Source organism: Gadus chalcogrammus, chromosome 2 (assembly GCF_026213295.1).
Source record: "Gadus chalcogrammus isolate NIFS_2021 chromosome 2, NIFS_Gcha_1.0, whole genome shotgun sequence".
Lineage (NCBI taxonomy): Eukaryota > Metazoa > Chordata > Actinopteri > Gadiformes > Gadidae > Gadus > Gadus chalcogrammus.
Window position 1 is genome coordinate 1,075,750 of NC_079413.1, and position 27,403 is coordinate 1,103,152.

The 27,403-nt window shown below is 50.8% G+C and overlaps 1 protein-coding gene across 3 annotated transcripts in view; it reads left to right on the top strand.

Moving 5' to 3' along the window:
- Nucleotides 1–3,648: 3,648 nt before the first annotated feature.
- The window catches only part of cyth1a (cytohesin 1a), a 35,690-nt gene continuing 11,935 nt past the window's right edge, over nt 3,649–27,403 (top strand). The window contains exons 1-6 of one of the 3 annotated variants that reach the window (XM_056610479.1): nt 3,649–4,007; nt 23,694–23,776; nt 24,929–24,993; nt 25,644–25,710; nt 25,933–26,051; nt 27,030–27,110. In XM_056610479.1, coding sequence (XP_056466454.1) covers nt 3,926–4,007; nt 23,694–23,776; nt 24,929–24,993; nt 25,644–25,710; nt 25,933–26,051; nt 27,030–27,110 — 497 coding nt within the window. In that variant the 5' untranslated portion in view covers nt 3,649–3,925. Of the gene's footprint in view, nt 4,008–10,512; nt 10,717–16,105; nt 16,247–23,693; nt 23,777–24,928; nt 24,994–25,643; nt 25,711–25,932; nt 26,052–27,029; nt 27,111–27,403 lie in introns of those variants that run through there. The other 2 variants (XM_056610487.1, XM_056610496.1) reach the window with 2 other exon arrangements.

The following is a 27,403-nucleotide window of genomic DNA, read 5'->3' on the forward strand; positions in this document are numbered from 1 at the left end:
CCTGTAGGCATGTCATGGGACCTTTCAAGTTTTAAGTCAGAATTCTGACTTTGAACTCAGAATTTTCACTTTGAACTAAGATCTAAAAAAAAGTTCACGTGAGACCCTTATCCTTTTCTGTACAATGATGCAATCAACACCCAACAAGGGGAAAACGAATCGTCTATTTATTCGTAATAAGGGACCGGTTTCAATAAGGTGGGGGGGGGGGGGGTATACAGTGCGTGACATCACATCTGTAAAGGAGGGGCCAGCATGTTGTCGAATCTCCTTGGAATCATATCAGCTGATCAGGAGGGGCTGTCATCCTTTTCACCGGCGGGCCGTCGACCGCCATCATAGTCACAGCCGAGAAGTCTCCCGCTGCGACAGGCCGGCGCGAGGGACACCGAGGGGGGCATCGGGACGGACTGCGGACAGCTCGATCGGGAGCAGCCCTGGCGGGGGTTGGCGTGGCGACGGCGGAGCCTGCAGCAGCCTCAGCGCCTCCCGCCAGCAGCCTCGGCAGCGGGATGGACGGGATGCAGAACCGCAGTAGGGCTATACTATTGACGCGTTCAGATGACACCGCGACACACGCGATGTTCTTGTATTCACTCGAGCAATGTCGGAGAATTACTTGTGTGGGTGTGTGTGTGACGTGTGTGTGTTCGGGTGGGTGGCATTCTTCATGAAGTCTGATGGCTCATGATTTTGTTTTTTTACCTATCGGAGTCCGGTGTTAATGTCGCTCCTATTTGGAGGTGATACGTTGTCTCTTTACTAAAGGAAACCTTCACGCTTCCTTCAAGTCATCACACCGTTGACTTTGGCAGCCTAGGAACCGCAGCCACGGTTCATGAGGATGCTGATAATGATTCACTTACAGCTCCGAATAAATAAAACATGATGGAAGCTTTTAATTATTGACTGCGTTAGTTTTCGGCGTTAAGACGAACGCATCTCCAGATAGGCCTATGTTCTGCTAGGAGCTGTGAGCTCATTGGGTCAGGTCTGATGACCCGGCCGTTACATGGCTTCATCGTTCAGAGTGGAGTGACGCTTAATGCGAGATGGGAAGTTGACACACATACGAAGATACACATTGTGTATATGCATGACCATAAAGGAATACAAAGTTAACTGATGAATTTTAGTTATTCAGTGTAGTGAGTTATGGTATAGTGCACTAAAATATGATCATTAATTATAATAGGTGAAGTTCTGAGGACTTTAATGAAAAGATTCTCACACAATGCTGAACCTTTCATGTAAAGCAAAAAAAAAAGGGTAAATGGACTGCATGCATATGTGCGCTTTTCCAACCAGGGGCCGCTCAAAGCACTGTACAATATTGCCTCACCTTCACCCATTCATGCACATATTCACACACTGACGGCGGACTCAGCCATGCAGGGCCACAGCCAGCCCTTCAGGAGCGGTCAGGGTGAGGCCTCTTGCTCAGAGACATCTCCACACTCCGCTAGGATGAGCCGGGGATCGAACTAGCAGCCTTCCGGTTACCAGCCAACATGCCGCCCAACAAGGTAGTGTGGTCTGGTTGTCGGGCTGTGATGCGATTTCCCCTTAAAATGAATAAATCGTGTGAACTCTCACATCCCAGCAGCGCTGCGGTCCCCCCCCTCCCCGCAGTAATTGTATGTTGTTTAACAATGCAAACTGGGTCTAAAGTGGGACTCATGCTGCATCACGCTTTGATCCACCGACGACCACTTGTTGGAATCCGCTCTGTGTGGGCGGACCACCGGCACAGACCGCTGGGCCTGGGGGCTTTCTTCACTGCCCGCAGGGGGGGGGGGGGTCGGGGTGTAGTTGGGATGGTGGGTACAAACATGTGTGATTCTATGTTTGTGTGTGTGTGGGTGGGTGGGTGGGTGGGTGGATGTGGGTGTGTGCTGTACGGTTCTCCTGCCATCTGTTCTCGTGTTTTTTTGGAACTGTCAGCCTTTGTCACGATATCATATTTTTTTTGGCACAGCTCTGAATGCTTGGCATAGGAAAAACTCCATAGTAGAGTACAGTATAGTATCGTAAAGTATGCAAGGAAGGACAATTTGCTTGACAATTTGTTTGACAATTTCATTTATTTAGTCACTAACTTATTCATGAAATGTTGGCCGTCATTGACGGCCATCAGGGTTCAATGGGTTGTGAGGTCTGTTTAGGGATCGACCCAAGAAGTACCCAGTAATTTATTCACTATAAACAAATCCGAACTTGTTGAATGCTTGAAATATACTCTCAGATTGTGTTGGTATACTTTCAGCGCTTGATGGCCTTTTGTTGATCACAAACACGGCATTAACATTGAAACACAGTGTTCGCCGACTATGTCCACTAGGTGACGCCAGTTCCCTCCTACATCCGGGTGTTTCTGCTCATGGTAGCTAGCGCGAGGGAAACGTGGCCCCCGCTGCGTCCTCACGAGGCACCTGTTCACGCGCAGGCTCAACAGCAGCAGCTGTTGACTCCTGCGGTGACCAGAGGCAACTGGGATTATGACCACAGGCAACTGGGAGATTTTTTGGACACGCTGGGACACTAGGTTTTGCTTTGAGAGGGAATGTGTGATTTCCCCCCCGAAAAATCAGTCAATGTCGTTGGTGTTCACAATGTTGTTGGAGATACACACTGAGTGCCAGAGCGGTACCTCCTCTCTCTCTCTCTCTCTCTCTCTCTCTCTCTCTCTCTCTCTCTCTCTCTCTCTCTCTCTCTCTCTCTCTCTCTCTCTCTCTCTCTCTCTCTCTCTCTCTCTGATCGGGGGGGCTGGGCTGCTGTCCTCCCCCATGTTGACAGGCAGCTGCAGCCCCCCCCCCACCCCGGCTGACTCTGCTCTTCCTGCTGCCACCGCCCACCCAGTGAGGGGGGGTTGGGGTAGGAGCATACAGACCTCCCCCCACCCACCCCGAGAGCTGTCTCTGTCATGGTTTGTTTTTGAGTTTTTAAACGTCTCCTGGAGGACGCCGTGGGTCGGGGGGGGGAGTGGTTTCCCCGGTCCCTGACAGGTGGGGGCGGCCGGGACACACCTGTCCCTCTGAGCTGTTGGGGGGGGGGGGGAGTCTGAACGCTGCAGAATCAGTCCACCGCAGTGTAGAGGCTGCTGACCCTGGATCAGTCTGCTCTCCAGACTCAGTCTTCGTTCTCGGGAAGTGAGAGCGGAGGCCGTTGGCTGCGAGGCGATCGAGGCCCACAGCGGCTCGCCTGGCCAGGCGTTGGGGTTTGATTCACCTGTTGCTAAGCAACAATGATCTCAAGTTATCTTCACACCGAATAAGTTACCGAAAACACAGCATATCTGGGGAACTCCAATACGCAATGTGTTATCACGCCCACGCGTGCGTGATAACACACACACACACACACATGTACGCTGTTGTGAGTTTAGCTTTGTGTGTAAATGCTGGACGTTTCTGCTGAGTGGGACAGAGAGGGTTTGACCTCATGTGGCCTCTATCAGTGTTGCCTGGCAGGACTTCAGTTTGTGACATGTGAGATCTATGACTATCGGCCTGTGCAGAGGGAGAGATACTGAGAGAGTGAGTTCAAGATGGAGAAAACGGCAGAGGAAGAGGCGATGAGTGAAACCGAGAGCAGCAGAGAAGTTAAAGAAGGCGGAGAAAGCAGAAGTGAGCTGAAAAGTTGAATGACTTCACATTAGAGAGAGAGAGAGAGAGAGAGAGACGTAGTTCTCAGGCTCAGAGGCAGTGCCGGAGTCTATCACCAGGCTGTGAGTCTGCCTGAGGAGTCCTTCCTCACCCCGTGCCCGACCAGCTGTGTGGAGGCCGTACCGCCGGCCGTTGCTAGGGGCAACCTCCTCCATAGACGGGAACCGTTTGTTTACCGCGGCTGGATTATCGCCTGGGCGAAGGACACGCAGACACACAACCTGCAGCCTCCATCACCCCTCCACCATCACCCCTCCACCATGGGGTCTGTGAAAGACCTGTGCGTGTCTAGCTTCCAGACGTTCTTGTGTCCAGCGGTGGAGGAGATCCAGGAGGTCAAAGGTAGGCCCTGTTATTACACAGCGCACCCGTAATATAGGTCTTCTCCAGTGGGTGGACGGTTAGATAGATGTTATACTGTGTGTGTGTGTGCGTGTGGTAAAATGTGTCTTCTGCAGTGTGCTTGTGGTTAGATATTTGTTGTAAGTTATGTGTTATACAGTGTGTGTGTGTGTGTGTGTGTGTGTGTGCGTGTGGTTAAATGTATCTTCTACAGTGTGGTTATGGTTAGAAATGTGTTATACAGTGTGTCTGTGTGTGTGTGTTTATATGTGTTATACAGTGTGTGTGTGTGTGTGTGTGTGTGTGTGTGTGTGTGTGTGTGTGTGTGTGTGTGTGTGTGTGTGTGTGTGTGTGTGTGTGTGTGTGTGTGGGATATGTGTTATATAGTGTGTGTATAGTTGTACTTTGTACATTATATTCATCTGATTAGATAATAACGTTGTTTGCATGGTGTGAGTGTGACCTTTAGTGAGTGTTGGCAAGTGGTGGCGCCTTCAGACAGACCAAACCGAAAGCACACAACTAGAAGGGCCTTCTGTTAGCTGACAGGCTCATCTCTCTCAGCTCAGCGCAAGTACCTCTTTCTCCACTGAGAAGATATGACCAGAAGTCATTCTACTGGAGAACCACGCGTGAAAAAGACTTCTCTCTGTCTGTCTCTTTGTGTGTGTGTGTGTGTGTGTGTGTGTGTGTGTGTGTGTGTGTGTGTGTTGAAATCCTAGTCACATTTCGATCTTGACAATCTTCTCAGCTGCCAACGATAGGAAATATAAAGTCAAACTAAAACTTCTTCCTTCTTTGTCGTACACACACACACACACACACACACACACACACACACACACACACACACACACACACACACACACACACAGCATTATCCCATCGTATTTCCTAAGAAAACGAGTGGTGCCGACTGGGACTTCCATCAAGCTTTTAGGAACTTGTTGTGTTGACCTCCCTCTGTGCTTCCGTAAAACCCAGTATCTGTTTCAGCAACACCAAGACACATCATCATGGTTGTGTAGCGGTGTTTGTGTGATCTCATTATGGTTGTGTAGCTGCGTTTGTGCGATTCATCATGGTTGTGTAGCTGTGTTTGTGCGATTCATCGTGGTTGTGTAGCTAGCTAAGTGTTGCAAACCCATGACGGTTTACTTTGGAGGCCTTGGGTAACTTGTGGTTGTTCCTTGTGTGTGTGTGTGTGTGTGTGTGTGTGTGTGTGTGTGTGTGTGTGTGTGTGTGTGTGTGTGTGTGTGTGTGTGTGTGTGTGTGTGTGTGTGTGTGTGTGTTCGCTCATCAGACCAGCGTGTGTGGGTGTGTGTGTTTGCTCATCAGACCAGCGTGTGTGTGTGTGTGTGTATGTGTTCACCAATCAGACCAGCGTGTGTGTGTTCGCCCATAAGACCAGCGTGTGTGTGTGTGTGTGTGTGTGTGTGTGTGTTCGCTCATCAGACCAGCGTGTGTGTGGGTGTGTGTGTTCACCCATCAGACCAGCGTGTGTGTGTGTGTGTGTGTGTGTGTGTGTGTGTGTGTGTGTGTGTGTGTGTGTGTGTGTGTGTGTGTGTGTGTGTGTGTGTGTGTGTGTGTGTGTGTGTCTGTTCGCTCATCAGACCACCGTGTGTGTGTGTGTGTTCACCGATCAGACCAGCGTGTGCGTGTGTTTGTGTGTGTGTGTGTTCACCCATCAGACCAGTGTGCGTGGGGGCCTGAGGGTGTGAGCTGACACTGGACATGTTATGTAACAGCGTTCGCGTGCGTCGTTGAGGAACCGTTAAACCCCGACTCAGCACTGGGGCATGGAGTGACAGGGGGGGGGGGGATCAGTCTGACCCGCAGCAGGGATGACGGCAGCGGAATCTGAGGCTTCAGGGTGAAATACGGGAACCGGTCGTCAGCTTGGTCGACGCCGTCAGAGGCATTCTGGATTCAGACCCTCACGTGAGGCCCCTTTGATACGCTGAGGTTTTATAAAATAACCAAGATGGCCGCCGCCAGTGTGTCCGATGGCGTCCAGAGGCATTCTAGTCCTTTTCCTTTATTGAGGGAAGAGGTTCTCGACTAGGACGTATTGCGAAGGCTTAGCGAGGTCTGAAACGGCAGTAGCCTGGCTATTGGCAGACATAGCTCAATCGTAGATTGCACGTTGGTCTGGGGAAGCTGCTGTCATTTTCTTCAGCTCAAGAGGCGTGATCAACGGGCCTAGTTCAACTGACTCTGTATGCGATTGGCTGCTCGCCGTCACTTCCCAGTCGTCATTGTGTTAAACCAGCCAATAGCAGGGCAGGGGTAAAAGCCAGCTTGTTGATTGGCTCCCGCAAAAACGTATCGGAAGCAGAAAGAAATGTATTGCTCTTCTCCAGACCCTTCTGCAGGGCGGACTCAAACCGCCGGCAGAATGGGCGGGGCTACCCAGTCTACAGCGGCAGGTGAATTGTGATGTTGTGAGCTAATGTGTTCCATCAACGTCTCATACTCCTGCTGTGAATCCTCTGATTCATAGCCTAACAATGGCTGCACAGCTGGCCCCAGACAACAACCTCAGACCCATCCTCCCTGGGTTCACTCCTACAACGAGTGTTGCATCACCGGAGTGGGAAGGCCTCACTGTCGACGCCGCCTCGATGGTCTCACGCTGTCACACCATGATCCCGTCCAACGCGCACCACTTAAAACCCGCCTGATTACAATGAGTTATCTCAGATGGAGAGCAGCACGACCGCATGGCTCGTCAGTGGTGTGTGTGTGGAGTACTCCCTCCCTCCCCCTGCCTTCCCTCCCTCCCCTCCCCTCCCCTCCCTCCCCTCCCTTCCCTCCCTTATGTCTCTCTGATGGGGAGATTATAACCCAGCTCCTGAGAACAGGACAATGCAATGTGTTGGACTTTTGCCCCAAAGGCTGAACGGTGTAGACATCTGCAGTGTGAGCGTTTGTGCAAGTTGTTGAAGAGGGAAGGCTACGGGAGAGGATGTTGTTGAAGAGGAAAGGCTACGGGAGAGGATGTTGTTGTTGTTGTTGTTGTTGTTGTTGTGGAAGACTTGACCTGAATCACTTTGTTGAGAGGTTAAAGGTTTAATGTCACATGCTAAAGGTTATACTCACAGGGTAACGATTCTGTGTGTGTAATGGTTTGCTTGTGACGTGTTCTGCACAGGAGAAAGCAACCAGACGCCCAGCTATTGTTTGTCCAATCCCTAAGGCGGGACCGCTTCTGGTGTACAGGAATAGAATTCCTGGTGAACTCCAGCTCTGCAGGAAGACACAGGAAACTGAGTTCAGGTTCTAATTTTTCCCTCCGTCTGTTGGATATGACATTCAAATGCTACCGAGTGAGTTTATCTTTACCCATGATGGAAGAGAGACGGAGAGCAGAGTTTATCGGTTACACGGCTCAATATGGAAATCCAACCGAGGAGCCATAGGTCTGATATTCTGTCTTGTTGTCTTCAAAACAACAACACAGCCCTCAGTCTCTCCCTGCGTACAGTAGAGCAGCCTTAGGACTGTACAGAGCTGGGTGTGGGTCTACTCTCTCACGCCAGCCAGCCGCAGATTAGCGGCATGTCCGGTGAGATGTCCCGGGAACCGTTCCAGCAAGACACGCTGGCCTGCTGTAATCTCTGACCACAACTCAGCACAGAGGTGTCACAGAGACAGCCCATAATGAAAAGAGGCCTCGTGATTGGTTTGATGGATGGATGGAAGATTAGGTGCGTGTGTGTGTGAGGCTAAAAAAGTTGCCCTGTGGCATTATGGCTTTAATTTCTAGTAATCAGATGATAAATATTCTATGTGTTTGACAGGGAGACAGGGGGGCTTTTCAGTATCCCCCCCCCCCTGGCTACTTACAATTAGTTGCCTAATATTCCCCTCTTTTTTTCCACACACACACACACACACACACACACACACACACACACACACACACACACACACACACACACACACACACACACACACACCCCCAGAGTCACCAGCCGTCGTGATATTATACGTATTATTTTAATAGTTGTGACGCAGGTTAGTAATTGAGCTGTCGGGTCGTGAAATTACAGCTTGTTCCGACCAACAAGTCGCCGTACATCAGAGCAGTGGTGGTTGGAAAAGGCCTCTAGAAATGCAGACCAGATACCATTTGACCCTTAAGTGCAGCTGTACATGTTCTTCTTAGTATTAACTTTAACACATTGGGTTGGTCCTCAAACTGTAAATGAAGGAAATGACCAGTAGAGGTCTCTCTTCAAACCTGAGATTCTGCCTCTAACAAACATGGATGATCGACAGCAGTGAGTGTGTTTACTGGAGGTATAGACACTGTTTCACACACACGCACACGCACACGCACGCACACGCACACACACACACACACCCCTTCACTCACTCCTTCACTCACTCCTTTACTCCCTCCTTCTCACACACACACACACACTCTCACACTCCTACACACACTCTCCCATTCCTTCACACACACACACACACACACACACACACACACACACACACACACACACACACACACACACACACACACACACACACACAGCTCTATTGCGTATTTATGAGCAAATCATCCCTCGAGGTGCAGCGTTGATATTTGCACACTAATGTGATTCGTTGGCCCCCGCGGCAGTGGTCTGAATGGGAGGGTTGTGGAGCTCACACACTGGTCAGGGGACATGGCTCCTGCCACCGCTCGCTCCTCGGGCCGGTCCGACCGGAGGACAACAACGTGGCAGGATGAATTGTGTCATTGTTACACTGTTGTCCTGATGGGCCTAAACACACACATTCCTCGTTCTACTTTCTCGGGGTTAGGGTTGGGGACAGCAGTCAGTTGACCACCGATATCAGGACGAATAATAAAAAGACAACAGAATAAGTAACGATAATTACCATGTGTAGTTATCAGGTCTACACTGACCAACTAGTTTGGATATTTAAGCTTTAACCTCTACTGAACGCTGCATTAGTGTATTAAAACGGCTTTTCCACCCGAAGGATATATTGTAGAATGTCATGTTAATAAACCCTTAAAAAAAACGAACACATTTTTTTAATTGACGTTTCAGTTCACTGAATCGAGGGAATCAACATTAGGCCCCAGCCCTAGCTCAGGAGATAGAGAAGGTTGACTTGTAACCAGAAGGTCGCTAGTTTGATCCCCGGCTCCTCGTAGTGTCGAGTGTCGAGGTGTCCCTGAGCGAGACGCCTCACCCTGACTGCTCCTGACCAGCTGGCTGTCGCCCTGCGTGGTTGACACCGCCGTCGATGTGTGTATGAACGGTTGTTAGACGCTTTGGATAAAAGCGTCAGCTAAATGTAAATTAAAATGTAAATGTATATTGTTGAACAGAAAGTCTTTCTAAACGTCGTACGGGCGTATACAGCATTCCCATGAGCTGCCCGTTGACGACCCCAGGAGGTCACGCGTGCGTCCCCCGTAACTCTGCTGACGTATAACAGACAACAGACGACAACAGAACCGCCTCTTCCATGGTTTGATATTCATCCATCATGCTCCTGAATGAAATATCAGCCATGGCCTGGCATTTCACTACACATGAGCAGCAGCAGACTCTCAGAGGAGCGGAGCTCTGAAACGAAGCCTTATTCAGGAAGAGGGACAGAGAGGACATTGTGCTCAGGGCCGTACTGTTACGGAGCGGACAATAGGGCGAGGAGAGGAGCTCCTCCAGCACAGAGACCGGTCGGAAGTGGGGACCAGGGAATGACCCCCTGACTGATGACTGATGACCCAACGGGTTTGTGTTTGGGGAACAACTAAAGTGGTTATTCTACAGCCAATAAGAAGCCGCCTACTTTATGTTTGAAAAACATGAGGAAATGTGAGAGGGAGAGAGAGAGATGGGGAGAGAGAGAGAGATGCAGTGATTGAGGAAATGAGACGGAACAGAGTTGATAAGCAGAGAAGTGAACAACAGATGGAGAGAGAGAGAGGAGCGTGAAGCCTCTTCCTGCTCAGTATCTCAGCACTCCTCTTCCATGCCTGAGTTATCGATCAACAAGTAGCAACAGGCCCCTAGTTATCACCGTCACACAGCTGTACAGGTTATGCAAGCAGCTGGATTAGTCACACACAGCAGGGAGCAGGGAAGGTTTAACGTCTGGTTGGTTAACCTGTCCAAAGATGTGCAGCTTTTGAGTATCACCGGACGATGTCTGTGTGAGGCTGTGGAAGTTACAAGTTCACAACACAATAGGTTGGCTTATTGTGTTGTATGAGCAGATAGCAACCATGATATGCACCAGTCAGCAGTATTGTGCCCACTGAGGTCGTTTCCCTGTGTCTGTCACTCACTCTCCCTGCCCCCACAGAGAGAGAGAGAGAGAGAGAGAGAGAGAGAGAGAGAGAGAGAGAGAGAGAGAGAGAGAGAGAGAGAGAGAGAGAGAGAGAGAGAGAGAGAGAGAGAGAGAGAGAGAGAGAGAGAGAGAGAGAGAGAGAGAGAGAGAGAGAGAGACCACTCCCTTGAGCGGGGAGTGATAACGTCCCTCCCTTCCTTGTCTGACTAACTCACCGCGTCACACACACTGAAGCTGAAGTTGAACTGAACGGAATCTGAATCGATATTCGCTGCTTTCCGAAGCCCGTTTGAACCAGAACCAGAACGAAAACCAGTATCTGAAGGCTGAACTGGTTATTGTGGATCATAATAAGACAGAATGGTGTTAAAGTCTGAAGACGGAGTGGGTAAGTTGGACGGACTCAGTGTTTTGAGAATATCGTTGCGCTGCCCTGGCTCAAGGGTTACACGGTTTATAACTCGTAAAATAACTTTTAAAATGAACACAAATTGTTTTAATCGGTTTTTCGAGACGTAACGAAATGCTTCTGTTGGGTTTGTCCAGTGTTTAAGTCCGGCGAGTACAACCGGAACGTCCTGCGCTTAGCATTACCGTAATGACCAGCGATACCAACGTGTTACACAGTCTATACTGGCATTTACGGTAATAATAACTAGTTATATCAACGTGTTAAACAGTCAGGCATTTACGGTGGTAACTAGTTATACCAACGTGTTACACAGTCTATACTGGGATTTATGGTAGTAACTAGTTATACCAACGTGTTACAGTCTAAAAGTATAACAACACCATATGTAACATTACGTTAATAACTAGTCATATCAAACTGTTACACAATGTACGGTAGCAGACTAGTATAGATATCCATGTGTTGCACAGTCTAAGCTTATAACAACAACCTATTGTAACTATTACGGTAATAACTTGTCCCCTAAATATCGACGTGTTACACAATCTAAACCTTAGCAATAAGTTGATAACCAGTTCCTCACATATCTAAATTACAACAACATCTGAGTACCATGCTTGGTGTAATAATGCGTGTTTGGCATAGTCGTGTATCAGACTGTACTTATTTAACAGGTGAATGTTAAAGCATAGCTTGTATTATTGATTAGATCCCAAACTAAAAGCGGGCCATTGGAAGGCAACAGGTGTGAGACTACTAGGCCTACTAATCGGCCAGTCCAACTAGAGAATTACAAACAAGCCTTACATCTTCACAATATCTGCTTCAGATGTTACTTTGGTATTGATAGTAGTGTATCAGTGGTATAGTAGCAGTATTGATGGATAGTTTTGATAGTATTGGGGGACAGACGCCATGGGGGTATTCTCTATGAATACAGTCGTCTGTATCTGGATAGATAGATGCAGGAGTGGTAAACTTCCTTTTTTAATCACCACCACCAAATCACACTCTGCGTCACAGTGTGTGTGAAGCTCTGACCAAGTGTGAAGCTCTGACCAACTCATCCTGGTACGTGCAACCCCTTTGTTTTTAGTTCAGGGGGAGAACTTTAAAACTCAATCACTCACTCTCTTATATGCACACACAAACTTGTGCAGAACCAAACACACACACACACACACACGCACTCCTTTACAGTTGAGAGAAGTTCAAATGGCGGCTGCTCGTCCAGTCGTACCCAGCACTCTAACGAGGGTCTCTAACGAGCAGGACCGAGAGAGATGTAATGGAATCAGAGGCTGGCACAGAGGCCTGGTGACTCGATCACCTCCAGCCCCCCTCTCTGTAATCATATTTTATGTATTGATCCCTTGGAAATGTCATGCATTTCACCTACGGTCACTCCGCGGGCTGGAATTAGGTTGCGGTGCCATGACCGGCATAAGAGTTTCTCACGGTGTATCTACGATCAGAAACCAGAAACAGACACAGACACACGACCACACAGACACACAGACACACAGACACAGAGACACAGAGACACACACAGACACACCTGCACACACAGGCACAGAGATACGGAGACACACAGACAGAGCTCAGTTTTCTGTGTGTTGGTGTGCTGTCTTGACCCTCATTTGAAGAAGATCTCTGAGCACTTTCGTTTTTCGTTTTCGTCAATTCTTTTCTTAAATTGACTTATTTCCTTGATTAAGCTGATAGTGGTCGGTCCCCCTGACTCGTTGATAACTGTGTCTTTCAGCATAATGTGTTTGATAAGACATTCACCACAATAGAGGTGTAGCATGTGGGTGATTAAGAGATTCAAGATTCAAGAAAACTTAATTTATCCCCAGGGGGCAATTAAAGTTTGATGGTAAGAGGACTTGTCCTTGGTGATAAATCACTGCAAAGTTTATGTGAACAACCATTAGAAACTCAGCAGATCAGTGTATCGGTATGCAGAAACTGAAATTTAACACACTTTTGGAAAAAAAAACTGTTTGCCTGTTCAATAACAGAATGAGGCAGGCTTTAGCAGGCAACAGATTGTTGATGATGCTGTCAACACTTGATGCTGTCAACACACATCTCTCTCTCTCTCTCTCTCTCTCTCTCTCTCTCTGTCTCTGTCTCTGTCTCTCTGTCTCTGTCTCTGTGTGTCTCTCTGTCTTCTCTGTCTCTGTCTCTCTCTCTGTCTCTCGGGCACATGGCATGCACCCCAGTTCACGTCACCACCGGATCGGTTAGTAACTGATTATCCACCTATGAGTTAATGATCTTCAGACCTGGATGATAGGATTCCATGGTGCCTGAGGGCGGTGCTGGGGTTGACATTTCTGCAGGATCTTACTGCGTCTGAAGCTCTTCTGTTCCAGAGTACATTCTGTCCGCCCCTCAACAGGTCCTAACACGCCTGCAGTCATGTTTTTTACGCTGTCAAAACCCGTGGATGAAGTCGAGTTCCTGAGGGCCCAGGAATTTCAAATTGGATCTGTGCTCCAAAAAACCCTCGTAATATCCCTGCTGATCCCCTGACCTTACAAAGCTTTCCTACAGCTTTTCTACATTCATTTAGTTTCGTCTGCATTCCTTCTCGGGAATAATTCATCAGATTCAGTTATGCTTTATATTTATACATCGGCTTTATGGCAGACATGGGTGACGACGGCATTGACCCGATGCACTCTGAGGGGGTTAAACAGGATGCTGGGGAGGAGGAAGCCCCGCCTCCAGGAAGTTACATCGTGTAGCTAGGCCCTGTGGTTTTAAATACCACAGGAAGACAGACGAGAGAGAGAGAGAGAGAGAGAGAGAGAGAGAGAGAGAGAGAGAGAGAGAGAGAGAGAGAGAGAGAGAGAGAGAGAGAGAGAGAGAGAGAGAGAGAGAGAGAGAGAGAGAGAGAGAGAGAGAGAGAGAGAGAGAGAGAGAGAGAGAGAGAGAGCTGTATTGTTTGGGGGCCTTGTGTTGTTTCCCTCTCTGTGTGTGTGTGTGTGTGTGTGCGTGCGCATGTGTCTGTCGAGCTACATGGGGTACCCACAGGGGTTTCTATAGCAGCACAGGATGTTGATAGTGGCCTGATAAGCATCAAAGTTAGCAGCATCAGGAGAAAACATAAAGGAATGCACTATGAATGGACATGCTACTCATGGGCATTTAGACACAAACGAGCTTCACTATTGCTCTTGGAACATGTAAAGGCCTTAATGTAATCATATTATACTGTAAACCTGATCTGATGCTCAGACTTCTTATGTGGAATAGTTTTTAAAGTGCTACAGTGTGTGTGTGTGTGTGTGTGTGTGTGTGTGTGTGTGGGGGGGGGTCTGGGTGTTTATGTGTGTGTGTGTGTGTGTGCCGATTTATGTGTGATGTGATGTGTGTGGGTCTATGTGTATCTGTCTGTTTATGTGCGTCTATAGTGTGTGTGTCTAAGTGTGTGTGTGTGTGTGTGTCTGTCTAGTTGTATGCGTTGTGTCTGCGTCTAAGTGTGTTTGTGTATGTCTGTGTTTGTATGTGTATGTGTGTGCTGTGTGCGACTAAGTGAGTACGTGTGCATGTGTCCCGATGCAGGATGTCAGGAAGTTTGTGCTGCAGAGCCGAGTGTGTGTGTTCAACACTCAGACGGTCTGCCGATAAGTGCCCTCCCAACCTCACATTATCTCTGATATCAGGGATTCCCGGGCCCAGAGACAGCAGACTGCATCAACAGCAGAGTTTAAAGACCGTGCGAAACACCCTGGGTTCGCTTCCCCGACGCAACCTATCGGAAATTAAAACAGGATGTGGAGGCGGGACATAGGGGTTTGTTTTGATAAACGCTGGATTTGATTGGACGCATGGTCTAGTTCTTACTTTTTGGCTCAGCCACCAGCCGGAACGCTTCCCCTGCTCAAAGGCTGCGTTGTGTACTTGAGGAAGTAGACGTGATTTTCAAGCATAATAAGCGAGGCAGTGATTATGTTTGTTAGGCTTTGTTGAAGGTGCTTCATGTGAACGGGGACTGGGTGTGTGAACCTTCATCTCATCCTTCTCACCGAGGCTGCCGTCAGAGCCGCAGGAGGCGGGCGGGCGAGGGTGTTATCTAAGAGCTGGTTCTGAGTCAGCAGGAGCAGGTGGAGAGGAGGCTGCTGGGAGCTCTGAGTGGGACGGTTCGGAGGGAGAGTGCTCGGTTCTGACTCATCGGTCTCTCCACGCAGACACGACGGAGGCGGTACCTCCGAGTTTAGAGGCTCATGGTCTGATCAGCATGATGTTGGGGACTGACGGCATGCCAGGAATCAGACTGGAATCCGACTGGAATCCGACTGGAATCCGACTGGAATCCGACTGGAATCCGACTGGAATCCGACTGGAATCCGACTGGAATCAGACTGGAATCAGACAGTAGGAAGACAGGATGTAGACAGGATGTAGACAGGAATCATACTGGAATCAGACAGGAATCAGACATGAATCAGACAGGACAAGAATCATAGTAGAATCCTACGGGAATCAGACGAGAATCATACAGTAGCCGAACAAGAATCCAGCACCGATAAGTTACAAGATCGCACAATAGTCAAGGAATCAGAAAGGATTCCGAATAAGGCGAGAACCAAACTGGAACCGTCTGGTCCCACGCTCGCCTGTTGACGCAAACAACACAGGACGTTCTCACGAACACGCGGCCTGCAGTCAGCAGTCGTCCGTGGCGAGCTCTGTTGTGTCGCCACGACAACGGGAGCAGTCATACTGCAGGGGTCAGCGGAGGGAGGCCAGCGAGACGCGGGTCATAACAACGCAGCACGCAGCATCCCCTGGTGACATCACCAGCGCCGTGACTCAAACAAACATCACCTGCTGGCTGATTGGCCTGACTCAATACCGACCACGCCCTGGAGGTCTTGAGGGTCCAGCTGTTTGCCTGATGTGTGTAAAGGACGTGTCATTGACGTAATCTTCCTCTATTGTAGTCCATTAGGATACAGCCTTAAAAATATATATCAAATATATATACTTGTTTTTGTGCCTGAATATGAGCCCATGTTTGCAATTTAAATGTGTGTGTGTTCGTGTGCGTTTGTGTGTGTGTTTGTGTAAGTAGGATGCAGAGTATGGGTTGGCCACAGGGTGGAGACTTCATATTAATGATAGCAGAAGAGCTGGAGAAAGAGGAGAGAGAGAGACGGACAGATAGAGCGGGAGAGAGAGAGGGAGAGAGAGAGGGAGGCAGGGAGAGTGAGTGAGGATTCTCTCCAGATGGACTGTGGCAGTGGGCTGTGAGCAGGCTGGGAGGTGATAGCTGTATTATACAGTACAGAGAGGCAGGCCTCTCGCTCTCTCTCTCTGTCACTCTCACTCTCTCTCCGTCCCCCACCATGTGGACTATGGACCCTGGGGCTGTGTCCAGGAGTTAGAGCTCTCAGTGCTGCCCGTTCCTCAGAGGGTCAGTAGTAGGATGTAGTCGGGCCTCTCTCGGAATACAAGCAGACGTTCCTTCTCTGGAGCCTCCTCTCCTCAGGTCAGTTCCTCTGCTCGTAGCGTGTTAGCATCGCAGAGTGTCATACCGACCAATCCTGTGTTGTGTTCTGTGTGTGTCCTGTGTTTTGTACTGTGTTTTGGACTCTTGGGCGGTCTCTTCTCTTGCTTGTTTTTTGTCATTCGATATATTGGAGTTATTTATGTATCTACGAGCAGATACATATCCACCATGTGTGTGTATGTTTGTGTGTGTGTGTGTGTGTATGTATATAATATATTAGGGCTGGAGATGTCAGGATCAGATCAATATCAACTTAAGATGAGAGTAGCCCAGTCAGATGCTGTTTTGGAGTCTCCCTCTCTCTGTCTCTGTCTGTCTGTCTGTCTCTGTCTCTGTCTCTGTCTCTGTCTCTGTCTCTGTCTCTGTCTCTGTCTCTGTCTCTGACTGACTCTGACTCTGAATCTGACTCTGACTCTGACTCTCTCTCTCTGACTCTCTCTCTCTCTGTCTCTCTCTGTCTGTCTGTCCTGTCGGTCTGATTCGGTCTGTCCTCACTCCTCACCTAGAGTAGACGTACTACAGCCTCATGGAGCGGCTGTATGTTTAGATGACTGAGCTCCAACTCAGCAGACTGGAGGCAGGGTCATGACACACACACACACACACACACACACACACACACACACACACACACACACACACACACACACACACACACACACACACACACACACACACACACACACACACACACACACACACACACACACACACACGTTGACGTAATTATATTTATTTATTAAGTGTCCAAAGGGTGGTATGTCCAGATTGTGCTGAGGGACCATGGTCTCTTCAATGTCCTTTCCTCTTGGTGTTGTTGTTGTTAAATGCAAACAGACAAAATGGAGGCAGTGAGTGACAGCCGGCGATACCAGGTGATATTAAAACGAGAAGCTTGTCTAGTGGATTTGAGACACGGAAATGACCTCGTCTGGGAGAGGGGAGGGGGGTGCCTCAGATGGGGGCGGGAGGGGGGATTAGGTGAGCAGGGGGGAGGGGGGGGGGGGGTCAAGGAATGTCCCGATCTGCAGTTTCCCAGATACAAAGAGAGAGCTGTCCCGCGGCCCACGGGGGGTGGGCCGCGGGACCCTCTCCCCGCCCCACACCCACACCCCGGGCTCAGAGAAGGTTCTCCTGTCATGCCCCCCCCCGCCCTCGTAGCCCCCCCACACGGTCCCCATCTCTACCGGGCCGGGTCGGGCCAGCCCTATGGTGGTCCCCTTGTATGTGTGTGTGTGTACGTGTGAGTGTGTGTGTGTGTGTGTCTGTACTTGTGTGTGCACATGCACACGTGTGTGTGCATGTGTGCATGTGTACACGTGTGTGTGTGTGTGTGTGTTTGGTGGTGGTCCCTGTGGTCACCTGGCTGGGGGGTCCTCCGGTCAGAGAGGGGGGTCACCTCTGGGGTCTCTCTCTGCCCACGCTGTCCTGCATTCCATCCCAGCATTCCGTGGGCTCCGTTCAAACACTCTGATCGCCACGACAACGCCTCTGTGCTCCAGGCCAACGACAAAACCCAAGCGCACAAACGCCGTCCCACAAACACACGCCAGTCCGCTCTGAACACGAGGCACGCCACCTCTAGCAGGTGGAGGAGCGCCAACTGATCAATATAGCTGCCCCTTGAAATTTGAGTCCAGTGTGCTTGTATGTGTGTGTGTGTGTGCGCTGTTATGTGTGTGTGTGTAGTACACTGTTACGTGTTCGGTGTGTGTGTGTGTGTGTGTGTTTGTGCTCTGATAATTGATTGCGCACACAGCACTGAGTGCATTACACCGCCATATGAACTGTAGGCTGCTGTCTGTGACCAGAGCCTCCTTCCTATTGGTCCTCGTCCGGAGGGGTCAATAGGTTGTATCTCGGGGGGGGGGGGGGGGGGGGGGTATGGTGGGGTTGAGGGGTGGTGGTAATGGGGTGAGGGATGTCAGCCCAGATGAGGCCACAGGATCTCTCACTGTACCTCCTTAACGACCGTCCCACCGCGCCGGCGTGTGTGTGTGTGTGTGTGGGGGGGGGGGGGGGGCAGCCATTGGTCGGCAGCCCAGAGATAAAGAATGATCAGAGGACGAGGAGGAGGAGGAGGGGAGCGTGTAGATCAGGGGAGATAGAGCAGAGAGCTGAGGAAGAGGAGGAGGGCAATCAGAGCTAATGGAAGGCTGTGTGTTCAGGTCTGTGTGCGTGTGTGTTTTTGTGTTCAGGTCTGTGTGTGTGTGTGTGCGTGTGTATGGGCCAGATGACGATAGAATCACATGAACAAAAAGGATAGGAGGAGTGAATGTGAGACACCCCCCTCTCTTGCCCCCCCCCCCCCCCTTCCCCAATCTCATATGGAGATACGTGAGAGAGGCCCTGTCCTCCTCGTTAAAGAGTGACCCACACATGTACACACCTACACACACACCCACCCACACACCTACACACACAGTAGCACAGAGCCGGAGTCAGCACAGATCAGATTCCAGTCAGAGTGAACACAACGCCAGGAATGGTGTGAAATTGTCGGCGTATTGTCGCTTCGCCTTGGGACACTGGCATCCGCGCACTAGTGGAAAGCCTTGGATCAGATATAGGCCTGAGGATTCATTCTCTGTGTGTGTTAATAATGGGTTTATGTTTGCATTATGGGGATGGTCAATTAAATGGACTGCATTTAACCAGCGCTTTTCTAACCAGTGGCCGCTCGCAGCGCTTTGCAATATCGTTCACTAGCATTCACCCGTTCACGCACCCATTCCCACACCGACGGCGGAGTCAACCACGCAGGGCGACAGCCAGCTCGTCAGGAGCAGTCAGGGTGAGGTGTCTAGCTCAGGGACACCTCGACACTCTGCTAGGAGGAGCCGGGGATCGAACCAACAACCTTCCGGTTACCATCCAACCCGCTCTACCGCCTGAGACGGCTGTACATGTGTGTGAGCCTGTGCCAGTTGCAGCCCGACTCCCTGTCAGTGAGTTAGCCATTGAGTTAGTGAGTGTGTAACTAGTTAGAGCTGAAGGCTAGGCGATGTTTGCATGGGATTGTGTGTGTGACCTGTGTGTGTGTGTGTGTGTGTGTGTGTGTGTGTGTGTGTGTGTGTGTGTGTGTGTGTGTGTGTGTGTGTGTGTGTGTGTGTGTGTGTGTGTGTGTGTGTGTGTGTGTGTGTGTGTGTGTGTGTGTGTGTGTCGGCGTGTGTGTTCCCGGTGCCCCTCGTGGCTTAGCTCCTCCCCCCTCGTCGGGGTCGGGGCTAATAGAAGAGGGGCAGAACACTCATTTCCTGCCCTCCACGGCAATCAGCCGCCGTTAGTGGGTCACGGCGCCGGGGGAACCGGGCAGGTATAATTAGAGCCTCCCTCGATGCCATCCCTCTCCCTCTCCCTCGCTCTCTCGCTCTCCCTCGCTCTCTCCCTTTCTCAATTCAATTCAAATTCAATTCAAAAAAGCTTTATTGTCATGAGAAACAAACAAACCCTCAAGAACCCTAAAGAACCCTGCAGGCACTGTGTTGTGGTGACCGGGTGGTCCTTGGTTCTGCCGGTGCTGTTCTATGGGATCAGGACTCCGGGCTTCAGTGTCACTGACTAAACAGGCCGGCCCGTGTGACCTCGGAGACGAGCGTGCTCTGAATAAATCCAGCGCTGAAGGCAACCGCTCTGATCCGGCTCGCTTGAGCTGTTGAATAATCACGTTTTCGATATTTTAATCCCCCGGAAAAAGAAGTAGCACGACTCCCACCCACAACAGGTGGCTCCCCCACCCAGTGAGAGGGTGTAGAGTGAGAGGGTGTAGAGTGAGAGGGTGTAGAGTGAGAGGGTGTAGAGTGGGAGGGTGTAGAGTGAGAGGCTGTAGAGTGAGAGGCTGTAGAGTGAGAGGGTGTAGAGTGAGAGGGTGTAGAGTGAGAGGCTGTAGAGTGAGAGGCTGTAGAGTGAGAGGCTGTAGAGTGAGAGGCTGTAGATTGAGAGGCTGTAGATTGAGAGGGTGAAGAGTGAGAGGCTGTAGAGTGAGAGGGTGTAGAGTGAGAGGCTGTAGAGTGAGAGGCTGTAGAGTGAGAGGCTGTAGAGTGAGAGGCTGTAGAGTGAGAGGGTGTAGAGTGAGAGGGTGTAGAGTGAGAGGCTGTAGAGTGAGAGGCTGTAGAGTGAGAGGCTGTAGAGTGAGAGGCTGTAGAGTGAGAGGCTGTAGAGTGAGAGGCTGTAGAGTGAGAGGCTGTAGAGTGAGAGGGTGTAGAGTGAGAGGGTGTAGAGTGAGAGGCTGTAGAGTGAGAGGCTGTAGAGTGAGAGGCTGTAGAGTGAGAGTGTGTTATCTGCTTCTTTTGTGTGCCAGGACGATGGGATTGATAATGCAGGCGGATGTGGGTGTATATACCGTGCGTGTGTGTGTGTGTGTGTGTGTGTGTGTGTGTGTGTGTGTGTGTGTGTGTGTGTGTGTGTGTGTGTGTGTGTGTGTGTGTGTGTGTGTGTGTGTGTGTGTGTGTGTGTGTGTGTGTGTGTGTGTGTCCAGGCCCAATAAGGAAGGAGGATGTGGGTGATGTGGGCTTTTTATTCCGCTCAGATATTGCACCTCACAAACACACACACACACACACACACACACACACACACACACACACACACACACACACACACACACACACACACACACACACACACACACACACACACACACACACACACACACACAGAGCAGAGAGGGCCCACGGTAATATATGACTTATGAGTTTGGAGCCTCTGCTCTGTGTTTGTCTGTGTTGCTTCCACCGCTGCACCAGAGAGTCTCATCAGGGCTGATCGATACCGTCTGATGAAGAGGCCTTCTCCCACCATCACCCACACCCTGCCTGGCCCTCCTTTCACCTAGCACGCTCCCCCATCTCTCTCTCTCTCTCTCTCTCTGTGTCTGTGGCTGTGTGTGTGTGTGTGTGTGGGCGGTCCAGATTGAGAGACATGAGACAGGGCCTGTGTCAGCAATCATCTAAAGTGGAGGTTTTTGTTAATGCTCGCCGTCTGTTTGGCGGGGTTCTGGGAAACGACCACCATATTGGATGCCCCTGTCGCTCTCCTGGCTCCGCCCCCGGTCGACCCCCCCCCCTCCCTGGACGCCATTGTCCTGCCTTATGGTCCCAACATCTGAATGGGTTTGAGGACGAGGTTTCTCACTAGGGTTGAGTGGCTGGATGGGGGAGTGGCCAGGGGGGTTGATGATGAGTGACTAGCCAACCCTCTCTGAAATCACTGTCAGCCACTTTGGATAAAAGCATCTGTTTAATAATTAAATGGCCGACAGAAAGATTGGGCCAAACCAACCTTTTTAGTGGGGGACTGGTGCTATTTACTTTTTCATTTCTCTCTCTCTCTCTCTCTCTCTCTCTCTCTCTCTCTCTCTCTCTCTCTCTCTCTCTCTCTCTCTCTCTCTCACCCATTTGGTTGACCCCTTTTCTTCATGCGTTGTCACTTGTCAGGCATTCATTTGAAATGTTTCACACAGTTGACATAGATTTGTTGCATAAGTGTTCTCTTACCGATAACCGGGGGTGCTTCCTCATCCCTTTCTCACCAACTCTTTTCTAATCAGCTAATATCCTCTGGTGCAAGGCCTGCTGTGCAATGTGACTGAAACCCTGCCCCATGTACAAACCACCCTATGATCAACACGGTGTGTCTTCATGGGCTCATGTTTCGATGTGTGTGCGCACTTTATTGTATGTTGTTCATCCTCGCACTTAAATAGTACATAGTATCGTTTAGCAGCTTATCCTAGCTATCTGTGTTTGTATACGGGGAATGGGTTAACCTAGTGATTGTTAGTGCTTGGCACTTGGTTGTATGAACATCCTTACTGTACCGAGTCCGACAGAGATATATTGTTGTTTCTCTTTCTTCTGACAAATGTCGTGGGTAACCATGCTGGGCGACGTGGCGCCTGAAGGGCTTTCCTCTCTAGGAAGAGAGCGAATGCACGGGGAGGGTGAAGGCGTGTCCGCCCTCCTTTCCCTCGGTTCTGTGGTTAAACACAACCGGTTCAGCCCGTTTGGACTCCGTTCTCATGCCGTCCAGTCTCATGGCGCTGGGTGCATCGCTGCGACGACTCTCTGTGTCTCTGAGCGGTTTCATGCGTTATCCTCCTGCTGTTTTCTAGGAAACCGTGCGGCCAAAAGCAAAGCAGAAGCGCTGGGACTGGTATTTATATTTTACCCATCAGCCCCCTGCCCCCCCCCCCCCCCCCCCCCCCCACGCAGGTGAAGAGGAGGGCAGGCAGCAGTGATGGTTTCCACGGTTACCTGGCTCTTCCATCATGTGGGTGAATGTGTGTGTGAATGGGTGAACGTTCGGCAGTGTATTGCAAAGCGCTTCGAGTGGCCGCCGGTTAGAACAGCGCTGTGTAAACGCAGTCCACTCATTAGCCTCTTCCTGCCAATCGACCCCGTCACCGCTAATCATCTCCTGGGCCGTTTCCCGCCATTGTTCCGGAGTGTTTGTTGACGCTCAGGGTTCACGGCTGCTCTCAGGGCGGTGTGTCTCTCTGCACCTCCAGCGTCCGCGTCCGGGCTGGGGTGGCTGGGAAACACGAGACCTGATGTGGGTCACCGACCGGGCATCGTTACGTTGTCAACATTGGCGCTAAGCTCACACCATGCTTACACTAGGAGCGACGTTGCCCTCTGACCTTTTGACCTCTGCCCCCGGGGGTGATGGGAAGAAGGAAAGGTCGTCAGAAGTGCACGGATGATGGAGACGTAAATACTTTGTGTGTCTTTGTTATTTTTACTACTACTAGTTATTTTCAAGCCCGATTTCTTTGGTTTGGTTTTTAATAGTGTCACACTCAGAACCTTTATTTCGCTTCATATTTGTTTTGACCAATTTTGTCGCTGGAGGCGGGTTGGAATATCTCTGTAACGAAACAGGAAACAAATGGTTGGCTGGTAACCGGAAGGTTGCTTGCTCGATCCCCGGCGAATGTCGAGGTGTCCCTGAGCGAGAGGCCTCACCCTGACTGCTCCCGACGAGCCGGCTGTCGCCCCGCGTGGCCGACTCCGCCGTCAGTGGGTGAATGTGTGCATGAATGGGTGAATGCTAGTCAGTATTGTAAAGTGCTTTGAGTGGCCACTGGTTAGGAAAAATAAAACCGCTCTAGCAAGGCGGGCCGTTTAGCGTATTTACGCTGTGCTTCTCCCCCTCAGTGCCTGATGGTTTTGTTTTGTTGTTAAGTGTTGTGTTGACGTTCTCTCCTTCTCTCCTCCTCCTCCTCCTCCTCTTCCTCCTCCTCTCCTCCTCCTCTCCTCCTCCTCTCCTCTTCCTCCTCCTCCTCCTCCTCTTCCTCCTCCTCTCCTCTTCCTCCTCCTCCTCCTCCTCCTCTCCTCTTCCTCCTCCTCCTCCTCCTCCTCCTCCTCCTCCTCCTCCTCCTCCTCCTCCTCCTCCTCCTCCTCCTCTTCCTCCTCTTCCTCCTCCTCAGTGCCTGATGACCTCTCTCCAGAGGAGCACCAGGAGCTGGAGAACATCCGCCGGCGCAAGCAGGAGCTGCTGGATGATATCCAGGTACAGCCGAGGGTGTGAATGTGTTTCTAGGAGGCATGGGCTGCGTCTGTCCCCCCCCCCCCCCCCCCCCCCGTTCTCCATGCTGCTGCAGGAATGTATCCTCACTTCCTGCTTCCTCCACCAATGCTGCAGGCGCGACCCGACACCTTTGGTTTATGTGCTCCGTTCAGTCACCGACAACGGCCCCCCCCCCCCCCCCCCCCCATCCTGGGCCCCTGCCCCCCGCCCCGGGACACACACGCACGCACCCACACACAGAATGTCACCAGTGGGGGTCCGGCATTGGGTCGGATGGATATGGATCTGAACCACACATGATCTCTGAAGACCCAGCACACACACACACGCACACACACACACACACACACACACACACACACACACACACACACACACACACACACACACACACACACACACACACACACACACACACACACACACACACACACACACACACACGAGCCCAAACACACACACAAGCCCAAACACACACACAAACCCCCCGACACACTCAAACCTACACACACAAACGGCACACAGAACAACAACACATCAGGAAACACACACTGACATGACACAAACACACACAGACATCAGGAAACACACACTGACACACATGACACACACACACACATATACACACACACACACACACATCAGGAAACACACAGTGACATGACACACACGCACACACACATGAGGGAACACATACTGGCTGACGTCAGGTGTTTACGGGATGTGTTTGTGTTGGGACCACCTGGCTCAGGCCGGCCGTAAGCAGGCCGATGTGATGTTGTGGCCTCGGTTGCTATGGACCGATTCCGGTGAAACTGCTTTGCACATCATTTGTGTTCTGTGGCTCCGTCTCTCTCTCTCTCTCCATCCGCTCAGAATGGGAACACTTATTATGGAATAGAAGGCTTTAACACCTCCTTGTGCTCTTGTCCTGCTCTCTCTCTCTCTCTCTCTCTCCCTCTCTGTCTCTTTCTCTCTCCCTCTCTTCCTCTCCCTCTCTCTCTCTCTTTCTCTGTCTCTGTCTCTCTCTCTCTCTCTCTGTCTCTGTCGCTCTCTCTCTCTCTCTCTCTCTCTCTCTCTCTCTCTGTCTCTGTCTCTGTCTCCCTCTCTCTCGCTCTCTCTCTCTCTCTGCAGCGGCTGAAGAATGAGATAGCAGAGGTGACCAGTGAGATAGAGAACCTTGGTTCCACAGAGGAGAAGTAAGACATTTTTGGACAACACAAACACACAAACACATGCACACAAACAAGCCCACACAATGTCCCTCTCTCTCTCTCACACCATCTAAATAGGCTTCTTGTTTGTCCTCGTCAATTATTAACGGCAAATGACCAACCAGTCCCCCCCCCCCCCCCCCCAGCCTGTATACTGGCTGCTCTTAAGGGACTTTAAATGTTTCATCGGGCCCACATCGCTCCTTCCCTCCCCCCCCTGCATTAAGACCCACGGAGATCTCCATCGCGGGAGGGAGAGACATGCAGTGCAGGGTCCCAGGAGAAGTGAGGGGTGTGTGTGGGTGCGTGCATGTCTGTGGGTGTGCATGTGTATGCGTGTTTGTGCGTGTTTGTGTGTGTGTTGAGGGCGCGGGGGGAGGGGTCCTGAGTGCTTGTGTGTTCTGAGGGATTCCATCACCCAACCCCAGGATACTGGAGTGACCCGATCAATCTGATTCTGATATTGTAAGATAAGGAAGGGCATTGTTCAGGTTTGATTATGAATGTGATCGAGGGTGAACCCCGTCAGTGGTCACAGCAGTGATCTTCTGACTGTTACGGCAAAAAAGAAACATACATTGTGTGTAGTGTTTCTGAGTTGTCGTACTAACTTGTGTGATCCATCTCACCTTCAGGAAAAACATGCAGAGGAACAAGCAGGTGGCGATGGGGCGCAAGAAGTTCAACATGGACCCCAAGAAGGTAAAGGGGGGGGCCCAGACATCATGGGGCCTGGACTGTTTCATAAAGAGGGTTTAACAAACTAACCCTCTCTCTCTCTCTCTCTCTCTCTCTCTCTCTCTCTCTCTCTCTCTCTCTCTCTCTCTCTCTCTCTCTCTCTCTCTCTCTCTCTCTCTCTCTCTCTCTCTCTCTCTCTCTCTCTCTCTCTCTCTCTCTCTCTCTCTCTCTCTCACTCGCCCACAGGGGATCCAGTTCCTGAAAGAGAACGACCTGCTGAAGAACACCAGCGATGACATCGCCCAGTTCCTCTATAAGGGGGAGGGGCTTAACAAGACGGCCATCGGAGACTACCTGGGGGAGAGGTGAGGACCGCCCAGCCCCCCAGACACACACTACTCCTCTATTTGTATCCCCTGTCCTTCTCTCTCTCTCTCTCTCTCTCTCTCTCTCTCTCTCTCTCTCTCTCTCTCTCTCTCTCTCTCTCTCTCTCTCTCTCTCTCTCGATCTCGATGACACACTTCCAGATAGTTTACATTGTTTTTATGTGCCCTATTTTCTACCGGCCCGGCTTGGACACACACACACACATACATATATACACACGCACACGCAGGCACTCCCTTCCCTTTTTACACACACACACACCTCTGTCCACATCTGCCTCTGATTCCACCACTAATGAGACCCCTGGTTGTACCCCAGCTCGGGGCCGGGGGTACTACCGGTGGCCCGGGGCCCGGCAGGAGCGCCTGCCCCCATACTCTTTGTTATCCAGAGCTCCACATGCTCCTCTGATTGGTCAGGCCTCCTGACCAATCAGAGGAGCATGTGGAGCTCTGGATAACAAAGAGACTCCGTCTGGGTGGAGTCGCTCTGACCTCTGTGATTGGTCGAGAGGCCCGACCAATCCCAGAGGCGTCAGCCAATCGGGCGTGGTGGTGGTCGGGGGGGGGGGGGGTCATCATGTCCCACAGCCCTCTGGGGATATCAGTACCGCTGGAGGTCAGGGAGGTCAAGCTGATGTCACCGTGGCGATGGGATGATAAACGAGGAGGAGGGGGAGGGGTGAAGGGGGGGTTAGAGCTGTGTTGTGTTGTGTAGTCTTGTGTTGTGTAGTGTAGAGCTGCGTTGTGTTGTGGGACATGATTGTTGGATGCAACAATGCCAAAAAACACGGGTATTGGCTTAAATAGAGTATTGGTGTGCATACTATCGTTCAACTATTTGATGACATAATCCTCAGAGTGTGTAACCTCCGTGTGTAACCTCCGTGTGTAACCTCTGTGTGTGACCTCTGTGTGTAACCTCTGTGTCCTAACGGCTGTCTCCTTGCTCCTCAGAGACGACCTGAACCTGCAGGTCCTCCATGACTTCGTGGAGCTCCATGAGTTCACCGACCTCAACCTGGTGCAGGCCCTGAGGTACGCCACACCCCGCTGGGAGACGCTGAGGGTCGACCCAGCAGGAGGGCATCATCCACTCATCGGTTCAACCACTCATCCATCATCCACTCATCTGTTCAACCACTCATCCATCATCCACTCATCAGCCAGCTCTCTTTAATGAAGCCGTCTTGTACCTAATAGTGGTTTTCCCTCATGAGCTAATGATGCTAGCGGCCTTGGGTCTGTATTATGGGATGGCTCGCCCCCCCCTCATCATCTCCTCCCCCCCCTGACAGACAGTTCCTGTTTGTGTGATGGTTCCTCTGTAT